The sequence below is a fragment of the Nicotiana tabacum genome, chromosome 6 (genome assembly GCF_000715075.1).
Source record: "Nicotiana tabacum cultivar K326 chromosome 6, ASM71507v2, whole genome shotgun sequence".
In the NCBI taxonomy this organism is placed as follows: Eukaryota; Viridiplantae; Streptophyta; class Magnoliopsida; order Solanales; family Solanaceae; genus Nicotiana; species Nicotiana tabacum.
In genome coordinates this window covers 196,465,534-196,489,837 of record NC_134085.1, presented here as the reverse complement: position 1 = coordinate 196,489,837, position 24,304 = coordinate 196,465,534, and the positions used below count along the sequence as shown (strand labels likewise).

Genomic DNA, 24,304 nt, shown 5'->3' with positions numbered 1-24,304 from the left:
CGGTAAAAAACGTACCCGGCCATCATAAGGCTCGGTAGAATCGTACCCGGCCACGTGGATCTCGGTAAAACCCAACTGATCAGTGGTTGCACAATAGGTGCCGTACCCGGCCAACTATAGCGTGGCTCGGTAGAGTAAAATAGATACATATATATAATGCATGCTCGACTCATGGAATCACATTCTAAACCTTTCAGAGTGACGTAAGGTCGGTATCCTCTGTACACGTTATTAGGACTAACTTTTCACTATGAACCTTATAAGAATCAGGAAGTACCAACAACATTGATAACATAAGAATAAGAGAAGCAACATTAACATCAATCGTTCCATAAGAGGGAAAACAATGTAAGTACTGCTAGCTTCTAAGAGTAGAGTATCTTGGAAGCTCGTTCATTACATTATGTACAATCGGAGTCGTGCAAAAGAAGGAAAGGGATAGCCTCACATACCTTGTATATACTGCCCCAATCTCAAGCTATGCAATTGTCAAAACTCCTTAGTCTATAATAAGAGAAACGATACTATCGTTATCATTTAAGCGTCATAACTATTATGTATCGACCACAACCTATTTTACGATGAAACGGACAGCACCTCCCCTATATATATGACCTCACACCATTCAAAAAAGTCACCAAACAGCCCAAACAACATCAATAATAAACATATTGAGCCTCCCAAAATAGTCCACACATAGCCTAATCACTCCATACATACGATGACCACCGTAGTCGTGTCAAACAACCTGGAAATGTTATGAATAACTATCAGCCCATAACCCTACATATATATGGTGTTTCTCCACACCCTTCCTCCTCCAAAACTCCACAAGATAGTAGTAAAATACGCAGCCCAACAACAACGCAAAACAGTCCACAAAACAATAACATTACTACCAAGCCTTTCGATATATATCTCACAAGTTCTAGCTTCAATGGCTTAGCCGCAACTTGGATAATCTTAAATACATATAGAGTAAGAGGTTTCTTACCTTTATACAGAAAGAACAACTCCAATTTGACCTTAAATTTCCATGAAATATCCCTCCAATGCTGTCACAACAAAAAAAAAACAAAACTAGCGATCAATTAGTGTTTTTCGGCACAAGAATCACTTTAGAAGGCTTGAAATCACCTAGGATTGATATTAAGAACATGAGGGAGTATTTATAGAACATAAACCCTTTAAAACAACCTCCCACACGAGCTGAAATGACACAAAAATGAGCAACAACAAGATGGATTACCCTAAATAAGTCAATACCAGTTTTCTGCAAGTAGAAAACCATATTGTGTTTAAGCAGCATGTACACTTCTGTATGTATTTTCAGCAAATGCAAATGTATGTATCATGCTGTAGGCATTACTAAATAGGCCAAGCTACATCTTTTCATAGCTTTTTCAAAAGGGGTCACTTTTGCAACTTCCTAATTCAAAGACTAGCATACTCTCACTACAACTGAATACAACTTGCGAATTTCCAGCCTTGTAATCTTCTTATTGGAATAACCGTTTTATCACAACCATACAACAAAGATACTGTACAAGTACCGTAATAACAGCTTTATAAAAACATACATAGAATGGGTTTTTAAACTTTTTAGTTTTAGATCACACATACACAAAAAAAAGGAAAATTAACAGTAACTCGTATATTTTTTATGCGATCAACTTGTTTAAATTTTGTACGCAAAGTTCTGTTGATCTAGAGGCTGAATTGGGAACATAAGCTAGCATTAGAGATTCTGTCGATGAAAACTAACACAATCTACTATGAGTAACTTTTTTCCTTCCAATGAATTCGTAATAGATGATGATCATTTTCATTGTATTTGTTGAATTCTAATATTTAATTAATATCTAATAGTAGCAAATTTGGTGATAGAATTTAAGGGTCCACTAAACTATATAGAGAACCAATTTCTCTATTAGTTTCCATAGAAACCACGCACAATACAGTAAGTAAATGACAAGAGGAATTTTACGTAGAAAATTTCCAGTTCAACGGGATTAAAAATCACGACCTATCCTTGTAGGATTTCAACTTCACTACTGAGCAACTTTCAGATTACAACCTATGTAACCTAGGAATTAACATCTTAATCCCTCACTATCTTGTAACACTCTATTACAAGCCACATTGTAATAACTATATTACAAAGACTTTACAACTCGATTAACTCTAGCCAATACAAACACAAGGGTTTATGATTTACAAAGAGTTTCCTATGCAATGCTTCTAAACAAGCTAAGTACGAATTACAATTGCAGAACTATTACAAAGTTACAACTCAACTAAGGAAATACAATAACTTGATAAGGGGAACTGGTCCGTAGCAGTGTTGTTCTTTGTTCTTGATCCACTTGAGAATCGTTTTCTTGATGATCAATCACAGTGGGTGTGCTTGAGTGAAATCTCTAAGTGTTCAAGTGATTTGTTTTACCTTCCTTGATGTTAATGATACATTTGTGACATCACTTTGGATGATATAATCAAGGTAGGTAAAAGACACTCCCCATAAAGTTGAATACTGTACTATTTCTGCACTATAGCGTGTGCAGGCAGCAACTTTACAGCTGGGGCAGTTGACTTGTGCAATTTCCACGGAAAACGGTAGGCTATCTGTTCCCCCTGTTGTTCCTTTGACTCTGAAGAGTTGAATCATATCCCAAGCTGGAATCTTTTGATCTTAAGGTCTTGAGAATGTGTAACGGGTTCCTTTTCTGGTTCTTGACAGTAACTTTATTAGATCATCAAAACATAAAACAAGGTACTTGTAACCTATCAATTTTCTCCCTTTTTGATGATGAGAAACTTATAATTGAAAATCCCACAAATAGCCACAAAGAACCAGACAGTGAACCAGAAAGGCCATTGAGCCTCCCCCTAAATCTGTATTCCCCCTTAATTAGTGCATATCATTATTCAATTATGCATAATACTCCTCCTTTTGGCATCATAAAAAGAAGAAAACCAAGTAAAAGCAAAAAAAAGTCCAGCGTGGTTAACTCATCTCACATGTGTGCACACAACATGATAGAAAACAACAATATAAGAGCAATGTATACGCAATAAAAGAGAAAAGCTTGCATTAACACAATTTGGATTTTCCAACAGGAGCAGTTTCAATGTTACAAGCATTATCCACAATTCAAAACAAACAAAAAAAGTACCACAAACATCATCATAAACAACCATAAGAAACAGACACTGAAAGATAAACTAGACACTGGGAGGGAACACTGGTTAAGGAGCACTGAAATAGGGGGGACTTGGAGGAAGAGGCAAGGGTTTGGAGGACTAAATCCATTCGAGCGTTCACTGACATTTGCTCGTTGAGCAGTCTCTCTTTCAGATCCTCCACTTGTTTCTTGAGCTCAGCATTCTCTTTGGTCAGCCGAGCAACCTCTTCGCTTTGAGAGCTACTGGAACTAGGTGCCTTCTGCAACTGACTTAACCGAGTCTCGAGAATAGCATTCCTTGCTTTCAACTGCCTTATCTCAGTAGTAGAACTGTTCTAAGCATTGATCAACTGAGATATAGTAGAAGTTCTTCCAACCACTCCAACTTTCTCGATACACTCGCATTCTTGTAGAGTGGCTTTGGAGAAGGTTTGCTTATTAGTGCCTACTTTAGCTTGTCCCAGAGGAACCTTTAAGTACTCGAAGACTTTAGTAAGAAGGAACCCATATGGCAGGCCATGATTACCATCTTTAAAAGAGAAAACACATAAATTTCCCATCAAACTTGTTCGGAAAAATCATTTACACACCTTAACTTTACGGGCAATCTATGTCCCCCCTATTCTTGTTTGGGGTAAATTTAATACCCCATTGGTAGCACTTAGTCAGTCTTGTGGTGGGATGTGTAGTACACGCACGCCACGTGTCAAAAGCTGCTTTATTTTTTTTCACTTATTTAATTACTTTTTTATTTAACTCTTTTTTTTTCATGTCATCTTCATCACCACCTACACCACCATGGAACTAGCTCTAAACCACCTTGAAAAGCAACAAAAACATAAAGGAAACCCAAAAACAATAGCCATGTCTTCATCCTTCAAAGTCATGAAAATTCGCCACCAAATGACCGCTATTTTTGCTCCTTTTAACCACTAAAAATCAACTGGCAAAATAGCCCTAAACCATCCCAAAACAGAGCTCAACCGCCCCCCTCCTCCACAACTACCCCCCAAAATCAGCACCTAAAACTCACCCCAAAATACCTCAAAATCCACCCAAAATCATAGCAAAATCAGCTGCGAAAATCAGCTCCAAGATACTCCCAAATTCCAGCAGTTTTTCCCCTTTAAAATAACTCTAAAATCACTGAAAATTGCAACAAATTTTAGCCCCTAAACCTCCCAAAAACCTGCTGAAATCAGCCCTCAAAACCACCAATTTACAGCTCCAAAATACCTTAAAATTAGTCCAAAAATAAGCCCTTGGTTGTGAGATATTTTATCTTCTTTCTTTTTAATTCTTTGAAGTAGGATTATATTGATGGAATATGGCGAAGGAAACAGACGAGTGGAAATAGAGACTCAACAAGAAAAAAAAAAGCAAAAAATAAAACATGACTTAGTTTCAAGAAGTGGGAAGGAAGATAGTGACACCGGTTTGCTAAAATGAAGAAAGAGAAAAAGAAAAGAAAATGAATAAGAAAAGAGAAAAAATTAGTAATAAATTTAATTAATTAGAGTATCCAATAGGAAAGTGGCACCTGGACAATTAAATTAGTTTAAAGCCTTTTTATTTTTGCCTCACGCGCATCTACGAAATGAGCTACACTTTTCATGCCAGGTCATCACTTAATGGGGTATTAAATTTAATTTCGATAAGAATAGTGGGATGTTAGGACACCTGTAAAGTTTAGGTGTGCAAATGATTTTTACTGACAAGTTTAATGGGTACTTTATGCATTTTCTCTCTTTAAAATCTGCCATTTTCTGGATGTGCTATATCATGATCCCAAGCAGGTTGATGGTAGTGAAGTTGTCCAGTGCTTCCATAAGGAACAAGTCTGCATGAGAATTGATAGATCTTCCCTCAGCACGAGGGAGCAAGACCTTGTTCACCATCTCAAATATCAATTGGTACACTGGAAGAAGGGCCTTCTTCTGTACTCGTTCCCCTTGCTGAACTGCTCTATCTTTTAGGATGGCATTTCTGAAATTTTGAGAACAAGATCCTTGAACACTAGACAGCCCTTCACCAGGCACACCCAGAATAGATCCCAACAAAGTAGAGTCTATTACCATATCAACTCCATTCACCAGCACACAGATGTGATCGTCCTCAACTTTGAAGAGGTCGGCATAGAAACTTTGAACTTCCTCCTCATACACCTTTGGAGCATCACTAGTGAACAAATGTGCCCACTGTTGAAACTTACAAATATCAACCAACTATCTCATACCAGCTTCCTCCAAAATATCAGAGGCAAATGTACGGCCCATAGCACCTTTTGATTCCTCAACCTCTCTTTCCCAGCACTCCTTGGATCACCCACTCTGGCCTTCTTTGAGGAACCAGGTTCCTTGTCTGTATCAGCTTTTATCTTAGCAGACTTGCAAATATTCTTTCCTTTTTCATCAGACTTCACAGACTTTTTACCCAATTCTTCCATCACCCTGGCAGCAGACTCTTCTACCAACCTTATCACCAGATTCTTCCACTACATTTTCACTAGAGACAAAATCAGCAGACTTGTTCAGATTTTCAGTAGACACAGAAGATCCCTTTTTTGGCTTGGGGAGACCATGCTTCTGTGAGAGCTTTCTAGTCATGGAACTAGGTTCCCCGTCTTCTTCCTCATCCACATTCACAACAGGTACTAACTTCTCACTCACAGCTTTTCCATCTTTCACCAATTTTCTTTTCCTTGTCTTAGCTTGGCTGTTCTTAAGAGCAGACTCAAGAGATTTCTTCCTTTGTAACCTTGTAGTGGGTCACTTAGGAGTAGACTCTTGAGAAACCATTGGTCTATAACTAGTCAAGCTAGCGATTGGCATATCATCAGAATCCTCTCCACTATCCCTTTTTTCTTCTCTACTCATAGATCTTCCCTCATGCATCACCACACACAAAGGCTCAGCATCAAAATGAGGAGACGGAGCAGGGTCAATACTAACCTAGGGCTCTTGAGAGGACCCCTGAGTTAGATCGTCCAAGGAGGGATCAAGTCCTTCATGAGGAACCTAGTAGTATTGTCCTGTGCCGATTGAGTAACACGCACAAGCGCTCCACCCTCTACCACGGTCCTAGACTCTTCCCCCTGAGGCTCAGACCCATCCTTACTTTCTTTAGCAATAACCCCTTCACCAGCTATGGACAACATGTTCTTTGTTGCTTCTTTCTCTTGTACACCCATGGAAAACTCAGGAGAGGAAGGAGTGTTACCTGTGGACACAAGATCAGGAACAGTCTTTGTTGGATCAACATTCTCAGAACCATCAGTTTGATCTGCCTTTGACCCTTCTTCCATAGGAGAACGTGAAATTTCCTGAATTTCTTCATTGTCAACGGTACTCTTTTCACTCCCTTTTTTTTAGCTAAATAAAAGGATATCTCCTGGCTATAAACCTTTTAGGAGTCGAGATTTTGCTGCTTCGATGAGGACCAGAACTCATTAGGTAGGGGAGGAAACTAAGTGTAGGGTTGACTCTGCCCTAGGGTTTTGGCTAGTGGTAGTGTTGAGGGATGAGTCTAATATCGTTATTTGAACGGCTGAGGACTCAATGGGGGTGTTACTTGGAATACTCTAGGTTTCATGATTTTCAGCCATGGAGAGAAGTGATGAGTTGAAGAGAAGAGATGGGTAGTTTGAAGAGAGAAAGAAGAGGAAAAATTTTAACGTTAGTTGTGACGGTGATGGATATATTTAAGATTGATGAGGGACCGACTAAGAAAAGATGGAAGTTTTGGGAGTTAGGTCGATTACTAATGGGTGAGACGTTTGGTTCAAAAGACATAAAGAAAAGAAATTGACACACTGATGATGTGGCATTGTTTTGACCATTTAAAAATGTGCATGAGAGAACAGAGAAACTACTAACTTGTGTCAGGAGAACCAGGTTCCCTGATGAACCTTGCATATGTAAGCTTTGTCCTTTTTACCAACGTGTACTGCATTAACTGCCTATTAGCTCTGTAATCATCATGCGTGTCTACTTGTAACGGTATAGAGGTGAGTTAGAATTTTTCAAAAAACACTTTTAGCTAATTTTACCTTTACATTTCTTTTATAGGCAATCATTAGGAGACCAGGTTCTTAATTGGATTTTATCAACACTAGTGCCAGGCGATTTCTCTCAAAGTGTTCTCTACTTAGGACTTTGGTGAATATATCTACAATCTGATTTTCTGTGCTATAGAATTTCATGCATATGAGCCCCTTTTCAACATTCTCTCTGAAAAAATGATGACGCACATCAATATGCTTGGTTCTTTTATGTTGGACTGGATTTTTGGTCATATTGAGTGCATTTGTATTGTCGCACAGGAGAGGCACACAATTTGAGAACACTCCAAAGTCTTCGAATTGGTACTTGATCCACAACAATTGAGCACAACAAGAAGCAACTACTATATATTCTGCTTCAGCAGTTGAGAGTGCTACTGAGTTTTGCTTTTTTGTACACCATGAGATTAGGAAAGAACGTAGGAAATATGCCATTCCAGGCGTGCTATTCTTGTCCACCAAATATCCTGTATAATCAGCATCAGCATACCCAACAAGATCAAAGCTGTCACCGGAGGAATAGTAGAGAACCAGGTCATGTGTTCTTTTGAGATATCATAATATTCTCTTGGCAACCTTCATATGAGATTCTTTTGGATTAGATTGAAACCTTGCACAAAGACCCGCGCTGAACACAATGTCTGGTCTGCTTGCAGTGAAATACATGAGTGACCCTATGATCCCTCTATACATGGTCTGATTTACAGGGAAACCATGTTCATCAATGTCTAGACAAGTAGCTATGGAAATAGGAGTGTCAATAACTTTTGATGCTTCCATGTCAAACCTTTTCAGCAGCTCCTTGATGTACTTCTACTGACTTATCAATGTTCCCTTTTGAGATTACTTCACTTGAACTACCAGGAAAAGATTTAATTCTCCAATCATACTCATCTCAAATTCACTCCCCATGAGTTTTGGAAACTCCTCACAAAGAGAGTCAGATATGGCTCCAAAAATGATATCATCAACATATACTTGAACAACGAGCAGGTTCCTCCCTCGTTTCTTCAGAAAAAAAGTATTGTCGATTTTCCCTCTTGTATAGCCATTTTCTAGATGGAACTTTGTTAGCCTTTCATACCAAGCCCGGGGAGCCTGCTTTAGCCCATACAGTGCCTTGTCCAGTTTGAACACATACTCAGGATGCTCGTGACTCTCAAATCCAGGAGGTTGCTTGACATAAACTTCTTCTTTTAGGAAGCCATTTAGAAATGCACTTTTGACATCCATTTGTAATAGTGTGAATTCCATATGTGATGCAAAGGCAATAAGAATTTTGATAGCTTCCATTTGAGCAACTGGAGCAAAAGTTTCATCATAGTCAATCTCTTCTTCCTGATTGTAGCCTTGAATTATAAGTCTTGCCTTATTTATTGTTGTGTTTCCAAACTCATCAAGTTTGTTCCTGAACACCCACATGATTCCTATAACAGTTCGATCTACAGGTCGAGGAACCAAATGGCATACTTGGTTCCTTTCAAATTGATTCAGCTCCTCTTTCATGGCATTGATCCAGTCTGCATCTTTAAATGCTTCTTTGATATTTTTGGGCTCTATGGGAGAAAGGAAGGCTGAAAAGGCAAGTGAGTTTCTTGCTTTTGATCTAGTTTAAACTCCTAAGTCAAGATGGGTGATTATGTTGTTAAGAGGATGTGAGCTTTTGTGCTTCCAATTTGGTACCTGAATCTTATTAGTAGAGGACCCAGGTATGTCTGGCTGAGGTTCTTGGCTGCTTCTTACTTCAGCAAGTGGAGTACCTTGGACTGCATCAACAACTCTATTTTCAGCTTCAGTTGGTGTGATCATGGGATCAGGTTACTCTCCAATAGATGGAGGTGTAATTGCATCATCTTCACTAGATTCCTTTACATGACTCATCATGTCTGCTTTTCCATTTGCCATGTCAATAACTTCTCCTGGAACAGATAAAGGTTTTCTATCTTGATCAGCATGTTTGTCCTTCTCACATGAGATGTGAGATTCATCAAAGATCACATGTATACTTGCCTCAACAAATTGAGTCCTTTTGTTGTAAACTTTATAAGCTTTGCTTTGAGATGAGTATCCCATAAAGATTCCTTCGTCACTTTTAGCATCGAATTTTCCAAGAGTATTCTTTCTATTGTTGAGAACAAAACAGTTACACCCAAAAGTCCTTAGATATGTCAGCTTGAGCTTCCTTCCATTCAGCAGTTCATATGGAGTCTTGTTCAGAAGGGACCTGATCATGCACCTATTCACCAAATAGCAAGCAGTATTGACAGCTTCTGCCCAGAAATTCTTTGCAATCTCACAGTCAATCAACATTGTCCTTGCCATGTCTTCAAGAGTTCTATTCTTCCTCTCCACAATACCATTTTGTTGAGGTGTTATTGGAGCTAAAATATTATGAGTGATACCATTTTCAGTTCAAAACTCATCAAATTTGGTATTATCAAACTATGTCCCATGATTAGACCTGATGCAAGCTACATTATTACCCATCTTCACTTGAATATTTTTGATGAAGGCAACAAATACTTCAAAATCCTTGGTTTTGAGAAACAGAGTCCAGGTGAATCTGGAGTAATTGTCAACTATAACGAAGATATATTTCTTTCCTCCCCTGTTTTCCACCCTCATAGGTCCACATAGATCCATGTGAAGAAGATCAAGTGGCCTTGAGGTACTAACTTCCTTTTTGGGCTTGAACGAGGATCTGACTTACTTGCCTTTACACATGCATCACACATTTTGTGATCCTTGAAGCTTGACTTGGGCAGACCACGAACCACGTCCTTCCTAACCAATTTGTTCAGCAACGTGAAGCTTGCATGGCCCAGCCTCCCATGCCATAATTTAGCATCATCATTAACATCACTTAAACAATTGAGATCACCATTCTGTAGAGATTTAAAGTTAGCAACATAGATATTTTTGTATCTTTTTTCTACTAGCATCACCTCACCAGTCACTAGGTTTGTAACTATACATATTTTTGGCACAAATTCCACCGCATTTCCCTTGTCACAGATCTAGGAAACACTTATCAAGCTATACTTCAACCCATTCATATAGTACACAGTTTCGATTGAGTGTGAGAGAGACTTCTCAATCCTTCCAAATCCCAGAATGTATCATTTATTGTCCTTTCCAAAGGATACACTCCCTCATTCCAAGGCCTTAAGTGAAAGGAAATCATTTGTACTTCCAATCATATGCTTTGATCAGCCTCTATCCATATACCATTGTAGGTTGTTCCCTTTCACTGTTCCCTGCACAAGAAAATTAAGAGTTAGACTTAAGAACCCAAACGAGTTTGGGTCCCTCGTAATGAGAAAAGGGGTAAATAAGTGATCTTCTGGTCTAAGCATGCATCATGCATCATTTATAAGAGGGAGCGGGTTCTCTATCAGTAGTTACTTTTTTAGCAAAAACTTTATTTTTCTGTTGTGACTGAAATCTGTCCTTAGAGTTTTCTTTAAAGTGCCCAGTGTTGCCACAGTGAGTGCAAAGCCAATTGTCAGGTACAGTAACGTACTTGCTATGAGGGTTGTAGGGAATCTTTTCCCTTTAGAACCCAATGCCTTGCCTGTTTCCCCCATTGTTGGTGTACATGGTAGTGATAGCATCAGAGGATCAGGTCCATTTGAGTGATTTTTCAAGGTCACTCTTCATTCTTCCTAGTTCTTCCCGAAGTTATTTATTTTTTTCAAGCTCAGCACACAGACTAGACTTCATTGAATTTAACTCACTTTCAAGCTTAATGTGTGCCTCACTTGAAACTTCCTTTCCCTTTTGAGAATTTCCAGGCCGACTCTCTATTTTAAGTTCCCCAATTATTTTCTTCAAGTCAACTATAGGTCATCTCTCTCATGCTTAATGTTAGAAACTCTCTAAATTAAGACTTCTTTTTCTTTTTTTGCACACTCAATGGTCTCTTTTAGGTCTACCACAACAATCATTAGATCATCTCTTTCATGTTTTATATTTGCAATTTTTTCATCTAAGGCAACATTCTCTTTCTTTAGGTTCTCAATTGTTTCTTTTAAATCAACTACAACGACTACTAGGTCATCTCTGGTCTGTTCTGCTTCTCCTAATTCCACAGTTAAAGCATATTTATCATTTATAAGACTGTGATAAGCATCAATTAACACATTTGCCAGAGATATAAGTTTTTTAGGAGAATAAGATTTTCGATTTCTCTGAACTTCCAGAAAATTAACTTCACCATCGTCATCATCTTCATCATCATCAGACTGAGTGTTAGTTTGTATGAGTCCACCAAATACTAGAGTACCTGGTCCTCCACAAGATTCTGCTGAGAATGCTAATAAAATAGTATGTAAATAAGGTAGATGATTTTTACGTGAAAAAATCTCACACAAGGGGATAAAAAAACCACGACCTACACCTGTAGGCTTTTAACTTCACTAACTTGTAAAGAACCTATTACAAGCCACTTTGCAATGAATCCTATTGCAAAGGATTTAATCAACTAACTTGTGGTACTCTTACCACAAGCCACTTTGTGACTTCCTAGTTACAAAGGCTTTTTCTAACTTGTGATGCTTTCACCACAAGCCACTTTATATTTCTACAATTACAAAGACTTTTACTTATGACTAAATTTAGTCACAACATAAACTCAAGGAGTTTACGGATTTACAAGAGGATTCTTAATCAAACGCTTCTAGCTAAGCAGTTTAGGAGATATAACAAGTACAATAACAAAGTTACAACTCAACTAGGACAACAACAAGCTATCTTTTAGGAACTGGTCCGTAGTTGCGTTCAACTTTGTTCTTCAAGCTTGAGAGGATTGATTTTTTTGTTTTGTCAAGAAGCTTGAATGAGAAACTGAAACCTACAAGTGATGTTTTGTATAAAACTCATTGTATGTACATCTTGATCACATCACTTGAAATGATGTGAGAACTTTATTTGGTTAAGAGAATGAGTGAGCGCTGGAGACAGTGCAGTGCGGCAGAAATAGTGTCGTCAGTCACTCCATTTTCAGCTGTGTCCAATTGACTTTGTACTGCTCTGAGGGAACCACAAGAGTATCAAGTCCTTGTGTGGATTCCTAGCTCCTGAAGCTATAGCAGTTCACCTTTAGTTGGAATCCGTTAAAACTTGCAGTATAATCCAAGTAGGTCAGGTTCCCTATCTCGCTCTTAACAGTAAGTTTGTTAGATAATCAATGAGTTCTTAACAGTAGGTCAGGTTCCCTATCTGGCTCTTAACAGTAACATAAGGCAAAAATATTTAAATCCTATCAATTTCACCCTTTTTGATGATCACAAACTTAACATTTATCGAGTGGTTTTAGAGCAGTAAAGAACCAGTTCAAGTAACAGAGGAAACACGGGGTCACAGGGTTCCCCTTGAGACTATGCCTTATCGTGTTCCCCCTGAGACTATGCCTTATTGTAACAATGAGTTCCCCTATGTGTTCCTTTCCCCCCTTTTGGCATCATTAAAAAAAATAGAATAACAACACAAAGAAATCCAGCTAAGCTAACTCATGCCACATATGTGCACATATCATGATAGAGAATAGAACACAGAAAGAGAGTACTGACATAATAAAATGAGGATTGATATTAATAAAGCTTTAACTATGCCTCTGCTTGGAAAAAGCAAGAGGCAACATTGGACTTGTTAACGAGAGCAGTAATGTTTCATCCCAACGTGTCTTGGCTTGCCACATTTATAACAGAGGTCATAATTTTTTGGCTTGCCAGAACTGCCCCTTTTTGAAATGCCTCCATTCCTGCGAACCATTTTCGAGAATCTTCTTGTCAAGTAAGCCATATCACCATCCTCACCACTTGAATCATTGTTGTATGTCTTGAGGACCAGATTTTTCTCCCTTTTGGGCTCTCTTCTTTCATTGCCCTTCTTCTTCTTCTTCTTCATCATCATCATCATTTCATATGTTTTCAGATTACTACAAGCTCATCAATGGTTAGCTCCTACAAGTCCTTCGCCTATGTAATAGTGTTCACTTTGCTTTCATAGGAGTTGGGCAGGACACTGAGTATTTTCCTGACAAGTTTGTTTCTTGAAATAATTTTTCCAAGAGAATGAAGCTCATTGATGATAGAGGTGAAATGAATGTACATGTCTTGGATGGATTCATCATCTTTCATCCTGAAAAGCTCGTATTCAGTTGTAAGCATATCAATCTTTGATTGCTTGACCTGTGTTGTTCCTTCATGAGCTATCTGAAGGGCCTCCAAAATTTCTTTTACTGATAGGCATGTCGATATCCTATTATATTCATCAGGAACAATGCCACAAACAAGGATTTTCTTTGCACGAAAATTCTTTTCTACGACCTTTCGATTAGTCTCATTGAATTCTTTCCTCGTCTTGGGAATGGCTACAGTTGGGTCGCCAAGATTCTTGGTAGGAACAAAGATTCCATCGTAGATAACATCCCATAGCTCTGAATCTTTAGCCATGATGAAGTCGTGCATCCTAGTCTTCCACCATCCATAATATTGACTATTGAACCTTGGTGGTCTGTAAGTAGACTGACCTTCTTCGAAGTTTGCGGAGGCGCATGAGGATCCTTTCTAGGTGTTAGCCTAATAGAAAGAACCTGCTCTGATATCAATTGATAGAATTTAAGGGTCCACCAAATTATATAGAGAGCCATGTTCTCTTTTAGTTCCCACTGAAACCACGCACATTGCAGTAAGTAAATGACAAGAGGAATTTTACGTGAAAAATTCCCAGCTCAACGGGATTAAAAATCATGACTTACCCTTGTAGGATTTCAACTTCACTACTGAGCAACTTTCAGATTACAACCTACGTAACATATGAATTAACCTCTTAACCCTTCCCTAACTTGTAACACTCTATTACAAGCCACTTTGTAATAACTATATTACAAAGACTTTACAACTCGACTAACTCTAGCCAAGACACAAACACAATAGTTTATGATTTACAAAGAGTTTCCTATGCAATGCTTCTAAACAATTTAAGTAGGAATTACAATTGAAGAATTATTACAAAGTTACAACTCAATTAAGGACATACAATAACTTGATATGGGAAACTGGTCCGTAGCAGTGTTATTCTTTGTTCTTGATACACTTGAGAATCATTTTCTTGATGATCAATCACAGTGAGTGTGCTTGAGTGAAATCTCTAAGTGTTAAAGTGATTTGTTTTACTTTCCTTGATGTTAATAATATATTTGTGACATCACTTAGAATGATTTAAGCAAGGTAGGTAAAAGACACTCCCCATAAAGTTATCTGCTGCACTGTTTTTGCATTGTAGCGTGTGTAGGCAACAATTTTACAGCTGGGGCAGTTGACTTGTGCAGTTTCCTCAAAAAACGATAGCTATTTGTTCCCTCTGTTGTTCCTTTAACTCTGAAGAGTTGAACCATATCCCAAGCTGGAACCTTTTGATCTTAAGGTCTTGAGAATGTGTAACATGTTCCTTATCTGGTTCTTGACAGTAAGTTTGTTAGATAATTAAATTATAAAACAAGGAACTTAGTAACCTATTATTTGGGCATACCTTTTTGTCACTAAATTACAAAAGTTACATAGTTTGCCACGCTTAACATAGAAATTTGTTGTGGTTGGACATATATTTCTTGCTTCGGCTGTTATAGTTAGTCACTCGTAGTTATGTATATTATTGTTTTGAGGCACAGATTTCTGCTCTTCAAGCTCCTTACGTGCCATTGTCAGTATAGAAATAATTAAAATCATATATAGATGTGGAAGTAGTGCAGAAATATATCTTATTTCATATTCCTCATCATATCCCGCCGCAATATATTATGATTTTTTATTTTCCATCGAAATATATCTTTATTTATCCATTGCCAATTGACACACACACAAAAAAATACTCTTCCTGCTCAAATTTAGAAAAAGGTCCTATGCCAACAAACATTATTTTAGGTATATGACACCAATAAAAAATAACGTATAAGATATGAATAAAGAAAAGACAAAAGACGTGTATAGAATCACTTTCCATTTGTTGAATATTAGAATTCTAACGACAACAACAACAAACTCAGTTTTCACAAGCGAGGACCGGAGAGGGTAGTGTGTACACAAACTTTACCCCTACCTTGAGGGTAGAGAGGTTGTTTTCGATAGACCTTCCGTTCAAGGAAAGAAAAAGAGATCAGTGACGACAAGTAATACCAACAACAAGATAATAAGAAAACAAGCAGTAACAATAACAAGATAATAAGAGAACAAGCAATATCAACAGCAATATAATAAGAAAACATGTAGTAATCAAGACTGACAATAACCGAAATACAAGGCTGTCACTATTACTGCTACCGAAATACAAGGCTGTCACTATTACTGCTACCGAAATACAAGGCTGGGACTATTATTGCTACTGGTATGAGAAAGACACACACTCGATTACCTACTAACCTTCTACCTTAATCCTCGACCTTCACACCTTCCCATCAAGGGTCATGTCCTCAGTGAGCTCAAGCAACGCCAAGTCCTACCTAATAACCTCTCCCCAGTACTTTTTTGGCCTACCTCTACTCCTTTTCAGACCACCTGAGGCCAACCTCTCACACCTCCTCACTGGAGCATCTGTGCTTCTCCTCTTTACATGTCCAAACCACCTAAGCCTCGTTTTTTGCATCTTGTCCTCCACCGAGTCTACTCCTACCTTGTCCCGTATATCTTCATTTCTAATCTTATCTATCCTGGTATGCCCGTACATCCATCTCAACATCTTCATTTCCGATACTTTCATCTTCTATACATGAGAGTTCTTGACTGGCCAACACTTTGCTTCATACAACATGGTAGGTCTGAACACCACTCTGTAAAATTTACCTTTAAGTTTAGGTGGCACATTCTTATCACATAAAACACCAGATGCGAGTCTCTATTTCATCCGTCCCGCTCCAATACGATGAGTAACATCCTCATCAATCTTTGTATTTCCTTGGATAATAGACCCAAGGTACTTGAAACTAGTTCTCTTATGGATGACTTATGTATCAAGCCTCACATCCATGTCTACACCCTCAGTTTTGTCACTGAACTTGCACTCTAAGTACTCAGTCTTGGTCCTATTCAACTTGAAACTTTTAGACTCCAAACTTTCGCGTTAACTCCATCTCGCGTCTCGTTAATCAAAACAATATCATCCGTAAATAACATACACTAAAGCACATCCCCTTGAATGTGGCGTGTCAGTATGCCCAACGCCAAGGCAAATAAGAATGGGCTAAGAGCCAACCCCTCGTGCAACTCCATCACAACTGGAAAGTGGTTTGAATCCCCCTCCACGGTCCTCACTCGTGTCTTGGCTCTATCATACATGTCCTTAATTACCCTAGTATAAGCCACCGGAACACCCTTAGCCTCCAAACGCCTCTATAGAATCTCCCTCAAAACTTTGTCATATGCTTTCTCTAGATCAATGAACACCATATGTAAGTCTCTCTTCCTCTCCCTATACTGCTCCACCAACCTCTTTACAAGATGAATGGCTTCTGTAGTTGAATGTCCCGGCATGAATCCGCTGGTTTTCGAAAATAGACACGTTCTTCCTCACCCTCGCTTCCACCACTCTCTCCCAAACTTTTATAGTATGGTTCAACAACTTGATACCCTATAGTTGTTACAAATTTTGGATATCTCCCATATTCTTATACCCCAGATCATCGTACTCCACCTCCATTCTTCAGGCTTTTCGTCCTAAAGATGGTGTTAAACAACCCAGTGAGACGTTCCAAGCCAGCTCTACCCACACTCTTCCAAAATTCTACCAGAATTTCATCTGGCCCAGTCGCTCTTCCCCTGCACATCTTACGCATAGCCCCCTCGACCTCCCCCATTTTGATACGCCTACAAAAACCAAAGTCACGTCGACTCTCGGAGTGCTCCAAATCATCCAACACAATACCCCTATACCCTTATTCATTTAGGAGTTTATGAAAGCATGTTTGCCATCTACGTCTAGTATGCGCATCATCCATCAATACTCTACCATCCTCATCTTTGATGCACTTCACCTGATCCGGGCACGGGACTTCCTTTTTCTCACCCTGGCTAGCCTGTATTGCTTCTTATCTCCACCCTTGTCACTAAGTTCTTCGTACAAACGTCCAAATGCTGACATTTTAGTCGTCGTAATCGCTAACTTCACCTCTTTCTTGGACATCTTGTACCACTCCCAGTTCGTCCTCTTCTCCTCTTCGTCCTTGCTCTCCACCAGTTTCAAGTGCGTTGTTTTCTTGGCTTCTATCTTTCCTTGGACCTCTCCATTCCACCACCAATCTCCCTTGTAACCTCCAAAATAACCTTTCGAGACCCCTAGCACCACTCTAGCAGCTTCCCTAATACAGTTCGCTGTCAAAGTCCACATACCACTCGCGTCCCCGCTACTCCTCCACGCCCTCATAGCTTCCAGCTTCTCCCCTAGCACCTGACCTGTGTCCTTAGTCAAGGCTCCCGCTTGATCGAATGTTAGAATTCAACAAATTCAAAGAAAATGATGGTCATCTATTACGAATTCGTTGGAAGGAAAAAAGTTACTCATAATAAGAGCCCGTTTGGCTTAGCTGATTTAGAGTAGCTGATAAGCATTAGGTGTTGAAAAGCACTTTTAAGTGCTGAAACTAATTTAAAAAATAAGCAATTACGTGTTTGGATAAAAGTGCTGAAATTAATAATATGCAGCTGAAGAACTGGGTATATGAAGAGTTTTGTTTTAAAAAGAAGTATTTAGCGATAGAATAGTAAATATTTTGGTCAAACTTAAAGTGCTTATAAGCTGAAATTTGATAAATTGGATGAGACCAACTTATTGCTTTTGGCTTATTTTTGGCTTATAAGCACTTAACTTATAAATACTTTTAATTTTACCAAACACATAGATAAGCCAAAAAGTACTTATAAACCAGTTTAACGAGCTTATGAGCTTAGCCAAACATCCTCTAAGTTAATTAACTGACCATTTCCATAGGAACGTCTAGGTTCATACATTTTCACTTTTCAGAGGTCTCTCATTGAGGTCCATTTCTTGGGCCTCTTCTATCATTTTTCTCGGCCCAATTTGTGTTTCCTTTTTGTTTTCATCCAAAAAGCCTAGTTTAATGATTAAGGTGACACGTCCCTATCCTCATTTTCATAATCAAGATTAGTTCTGACTAGGGTTTTATATATTCCTCAGCTGGGTCTAGAGCACAGAACTCTGCAAATTACAAGCGAATCAAGCGGACGAAATTTGAATTTTGTCAGGTAATATCGACTCATTCTAATCTTATTTCTTTCATTTCTTTTCTGAATTCATTTTTTCTCTTAGATGTTCCTGCAATTTCGTCGAATTTTAATTAATCTGCTAGTCTCTTTAACCTATAGTTTCAATTTTGAGTGTTTGCTGATGTACCATTTCAAATTTAAAGAAGTGCTGTGGAAGCGATGAGAATCTAGAACGTTCTAGACACTAAGTTTAGATCTTCTTTTGCCTAATGTAAGCTAATTTGTTAGACCGAAAATTGTGTGTTGATTTTGCAGCTAATTCAGATACTTCGTCTCTATCAAAAGTCTTGTCGGTGTCTCATAGTTAACATTTCTTTGAACTTTGATGAACTGAGTAGTGGTACAGTGAATATATTAATTATTACTACAAGAACTAGTATAAAAATCTTGAAATAGCTCTCACCTCCTGAAAGTTTGATTTAATTGAACGTTTTGATGTTATCTTACTTTTTATTTTTCGGAAAAAAATAAATGAACCATGTGATTGATTTTTGATTTACTCAACTCTTCTATTTTCGATTCAAATCGAAGAAAGGATAAAATAGAAGTTACTAACTTGAAATCCAATTCTAAAAGTAAAAGATTAAAATCAAGAAAATAAAGTAATAGTAAAGCAAAGTCATAGTAAAATACAACGATTTTTCTAAAGTATATTTCAAATTGAAGTAATCATTTAAGTATCTTGTATAATACTCTTGCCCTAGATCTTCTATTCTACCCCCATTCCTCTATTATTAATATTCAGTTAATTCGAACTTGAGCCCGAATGTTGAATCCACTTTTTTATTCTTTCTCTTTCCTCCCTTATTCTAAAAAGGGAAAAAAGAGAAAAGAGGGGAGAGGGATTCATCACCAATATTTGATTGCATCTCTAATCTTCTTCATTCCTTCCCGTGACAATAACTAGAATGAAAAAAAGGGGATGTCAACGCATCCGGGAAAAAACGATTAATCTCTATCAATAGACCTACTAAAGCCCCGAACCATAGCGTACTTAGTACTGGTGCCACAGAGAGATATGTTTTTAGATCTCGCATTGAAAAACCTCCTTCTTTTGTATTATTTGTTGGAATAGATAATACATATATAATTAGATGCATATGTAGTTAAGGGCTGCTTAGAGTTGGACACAGAATTCCTAATTCAAATTGCAATGTACAATGATTCGGGAAATAAGATTTTCCTTTTCTTAAAACAGAAAAAAAATACATCCCCTTCTTTCTTACCGAGAATTTCCGAAAAATACTAATTGATTTTTACGACGGGTTCTGTATTTATATATTTTGTATATAATTGTATATAAGTATTTTCTATATAATCTATAAGAGAAGTCTTTTCCTTTTATTTTACTATTATATGTTAAATGAGACCAAAAAGACGAAATGAGCAGAAAATTTGTATATATCAATGGAGGAAATAACCATGTGGAAAACAAGACACGAATTCTCTACAATTACATTGTGGAACAATTGAAGGGATGTGGCGCAGCTTGGTAGCACGTTTGTTTTGGGTACAAAATGTCACAGGTTCAAATCCTGTCATCCCTACCTATTACTGCTCAAAGGAGCAGTAACGAGGGATCAATTGAGATCGCCTCAAATTGGACATAATCTTTGATTTTTATCATGCTATTCTAGTATATGCATACAAAATGTATTGGTATTGGAATTCATTTATCAACAGATTTTTTTCTTCCATTCGAACTGATTTCAATAATCCTTTTAGTTGCTTTAATAGGTGCAATTGTTGTAGCTCGTCAATAAAAAATTTCTATTAAAACTTGGAATTCAAATAAAATTTTGTTTTGTCTTATCACATTCATTTTCCTTCAATTCTATTTGAATTCCTGTTGTATAAATAGAAAGACTTTAGGTCAATCTAGTACCAATATATTTCTTTGTTCCATACTTGTTATATACTAGTCAATTAAATCGGTTGAATTGTTGTTCATATTGAAAGGAGTCGAGATTGATAAGGAGTTGTTTAGTTTGTCTTTCTTGGTAACTTAGAAAGAAGGAACTTGTTAAGAAACTCACAAGTAAGAAGAAGTGCTCTTTGACATTTAAACTCTGCCGCGTTCTTTGTCTGGTTGAGTGTAGGGATGGCAATGGGGCGGGGCAGGGCGGGGCGGGTTACGGGCTTTGCGGGGCGGGGCGGGGCGGAACTTCAGTTTTTTCAAAACTATGCGGGGTGGGTGCGGGGGTGGGTTATACCTCAATGCGATCTGTCTCTTCCGGACTTTATCAAAATCATGTCCTAGTTATTCTATGAAACTGTGTATCTGTCCAGATTGATAGTGAATTGTCTTTTATGAGTCTATACAATTTTTAATTGACAGTAAAGTTGGTCTTTTTTTTATCTCCAGGCATTTAGAAAATCTCTGTGTAAGTGCTTTTTTATAATTTATTTTGACATCATATGCCCTAAAACAATTAGTCATATATGATTAAACTAAAAATACTTTGTTCCATCAGACATGGTAAAAATGGGATGAAGTCTTTTTTTCTGTTTTTTTTTAAAATTAGATAACAAAAGCAGTTTATTACAAATCGAACGAGGAACTCACGATAAAGACAAATTTGTTGTTATTCAGTGATAATTTTAATCTGTTGAATCTGCTTCCAAAATCTATCCAAATATTTTTAAATTTATGAGTAGGCAAATAACAAAGTAAAGGGAAACAAAAGTGTATGCGGGGCGGGTTAAAGTTTTTGCGGGTTAAAGCTAAACCTGCCCCGCCCCGTTTGCCATCCCTAGTTGAGTGCAATTGAGTTGTTTTTAATACTAGAAGGTAAAGATATTCGTATTCCTCTTCAACTTTGTGGTTAATGGGAAGAGCAAAGCAGTGCCACTAGTTTTGAAGTAGTTGTAACATATTTTAATTTAAAGAAATAGGTAAATTTAAAGAATCTAGTGTATTTCTTTTCCCTAGCTGCATTTCTGTTTCTATCAGAAACCTGCAATGCGGATAGCTAGGTCAAGCAAATGTTGCAACTTCTCTGTTTGGAATTTGTTTCATTTTCTCATATTTTCTTTGATAATTATGTATAAATCTTATTTGTATGAAATATTTGTTTAGTTATCTCGAATTATTATTAATCTCTAATAGTCTAATTCCACCATTTCTGTCTCTGCATTTCTTTTGCCAAACACATTGCCTGGTATTTCTAGAAAAGAATGAGATTGGACAATATTTCTTGCAGATTCTTTGTAGGATTTGGATGCACTGCCACCTATTACTTTGCTCTCCCATAGGATTTGAATCTAAATTAAGGTCCTAGTAGAAGCTGGTTAAGCACTTAAGAATCTAAAACTTATCATACGCTGGAGATAATACATAATATTGGTGGATAGACATTACATGTAGCTGTAGACATGTATTGTGCAGAGCAGTCCTCTTGCACCTTTTTGTTTTCCCCCATTATTATATGCCTGTCTTATACCCCTGACAACTACGTGATCCGAAACTTGCGCCGTTAGTGTTTAGGAGTTTATTTAGTAGGGTAGTCTTTATATCGGTGGAACAAGCTTGCATTTATTTGAAGAAGTACCAACCTTTTTACTCACCTCAGATGTTTCCTTTACATTTCGTTGGTTATCTAAAATCCTATGACTTCTCCCCAATTCCTTGGTTTTGTGTTTTCGGTAGATATTTTTTCAAATATGTTTGTCTGGTTACTGATGTCTTCTATGCAATGTCCTGCAGAAATAGAATCTCTTTTCTTTTGAGAACTCGTCAGGTGTCTTTCTTCATTTCCGGATGGGAGACACAGAGAATTCTCTTCAACCATCAAAGAAAAGGGCGGCTCTAAAGGAAATATCACGGGACAATCCTGGTCTTGATGATGATGAAGATACAGCTGATCAAGAAACTGGAACTTTCAAGAGAGCAAGTGAGGAGGTGATGGCAAGTAGAAGAATTGTCAAAGTTCGTCGCAATCAAACTACATCAACCACAACTGGACCTTCATCTAATCCTTTTGCAGCGATTCGCTTGCCTACTGAATCCGGTGTCACTTCTGCTGTGACCACAGGCAATGTTGAGAGTGGGAAACCAGAAGAAACAGGTGATGTTGGTGAGGCAACTGGAAAGGAAGAAGATGATGCGAATAATGAAGGTAAAAAGGAACCTGATCAAAATTCTAAGACATCAGAAGGTAATGTTGATGAACCTAATGTTAACAAGGAGAAAGTTGAAATTCCTAATGAGTCTGAAAAACCTGAATCTGCTGAAAAGAAGGTGGTTGAAGATGAGAAAATCCAGGATGAAACCAAGGAAAGCACAGTAATTGAGAAGAACGAAAGTGAAAGTAAGAAGGATGTGGAAGTCGAGAAAACAGAGAATGAAGAACAAACTGATGCGGGTGGTGAGAAAAGTGAGAAGGGTACAGAAACTGCATCGTTTAGCTCATTCCAACAGCTCTCAAGTAGCCAAAATGCTTTCACGGGACTTGCAGGGACTGGGTTCACCAGCACTACATTCTCCTTTGGAGCTATTTCAAAAGAGGGGTCTCCTCTAGGTTTTGGTGCTGAATCTGGTTCTGGTTCTCTCTTTGGGGCAAAAACTGACCAGCCATCTTTTGGACTTACTCTTCCCACTAATGGAAATAACTCTCTGTTTGGAAACTCAGGGTCATCCATTGTGAACAAGGGTGAGGGTACTGGATTTCCTTCCAAAGAAGAGGTCTCTGTTGAAACAGGGGAGGAAAATGAAAAGCCCGTATTCACAGCTGATTCTGTGCTGTTTGAATTTCTTGATGGAGGGTGGAAAGAGCGGGGCAAGGGAGAACTAAAGGTAAATGTTTCTACACCAGGAGAGGGAAAAGCTAGACTTGTTATGAGGACCAAAGGAAATTACAGGTTGATCTTGAATGCAAGCCTTTATCCAGAAATGAAGCTCACAAATATGGACAAAAGAGGGCTCACTTTTGCTTGCCTGAATAGTGCTGGTGACGGGAAAGAAGGGCTTTCTACAATTGCTCTGAAGTTCAAGGATGCATCCATTGTTGAGGAGTTTAGAGCTGCTGTTGTGAAACATAAAGGTACTACAACTGGTTCCTTGAAGACACCTGAAAACTCTCCTAAAGCTTCAGATGATTGACTTGGCAGTGTAGATGCATAGCGATTATTTTCATCACGGAATGTGCCCTATTATTTTCTTTTAGTTGCAGAGATGAAAAGATAAGAAAGAGGGAATGTTTTGTCTGAGAGGTAAGAGACTTGTAATCCTACATAGCAGAGTTTACTATATCCATTGTGCCGTTCATCTGTTGTAGACCTTGACCGAGCAACTTTAAATTCATTTCCTCTCTTTTTTTTGGGATGTACTGAGGCATTATTGCCCTTCTGTGTTGCCTTCTCTCCGCGAAGCTGTTCAGTAACTTTAGTTGACAAGCTTCTAAGGGTATGGTTCATTGGTAAGGACGAAACATGTGATGTGTGGTTAGAGGCATATCACATGTTAGAACCCTGCCGCGAATAAAGCCTGATACTTGAGCTGGGAGAAGTGTAGAGGGTGAGTCCATACTCACCGACATTTCTTTTGATATCTGAGAAATTCCCTGTGCGCAACTCGAGTCAGGCCGATAGTCCACTGGGATTTCTCCAATATCAAAAGAAAAAAAGATACTTGACTTTATGCGAGTTTAGGCTTCTATTGTCTATTTTTATTTTTGTGCTTTTGTTGGGTCGAAGCTGCTATTATTAGTGTAGATTGCAGAAAGATTATCAATTCCGTTTGGTTGCTTGGCACATTATGGTCCTGTCTCAGTTTATACCCGGTT

At 38.1% G+C, this 24,304-nt stretch overlaps 2 protein-coding genes and 1 non-coding gene across 3 annotated transcripts; 2 read left to right on the top strand and 1 right to left on the bottom strand.

Annotated features, from left to right (window-relative positions):
- Positions 1–17,268: 17,268 nt before the first annotated feature.
- LOC107824285 (uncharacterized) lies at positions 17,269–17,661 on the bottom strand. Its single transcript, XM_016651034.2, has one exon. The coding sequence runs from the start codon at positions 17,659–17,661 to the stop codon at positions 17,269–17,271; it is 393 nt and encodes a 130-aa protein (XP_016506520.2).
- Positions 17,662–18,368: 707 nt separating this feature from the next.
- On the top strand, positions 18,369–23,844 carry LOC107824286 (nuclear pore complex protein NUP50B). The gene is made up of 2 exons (XM_075256363.1): positions 18,369–18,500; positions 22,228–23,844. Exon 2 carries the CDS (start codon positions 22,282–22,284, stop codon positions 23,620–23,622), a length of 1,341 nt encoding a protein of 446 aa, XP_075112464.1. The 5' UTR covers positions 18,369–18,500; positions 22,228–22,281; the 3' UTR covers positions 23,623–23,844.
- TRNAP-UGG (transfer RNA proline (anticodon UGG)) lies at positions 19,995–20,068 on the top strand. The gene has a single exon. It is a non-coding gene; the product is annotated as a tRNA-Pro (tRNA).
- Positions 23,845–24,304: the final 460 nt, after the last annotated feature.

Excerpts from the sequence above, each read along its gene's own strand:
- LOC107824285 (XM_016651034.2), bottom strand. The coding sequence starts at position 17,661 with ATGAGGGCGTGGAGGAGTAGCGGGGACGCGAGTGGTATGTGGACTTTG.
- LOC107824286 (XM_075256363.1), top strand. The coding sequence starts at position 22,282 with ATGGGAGACACAGAGAATTCTCTTCAACCATCAAAGAAAAGGGCGGCT.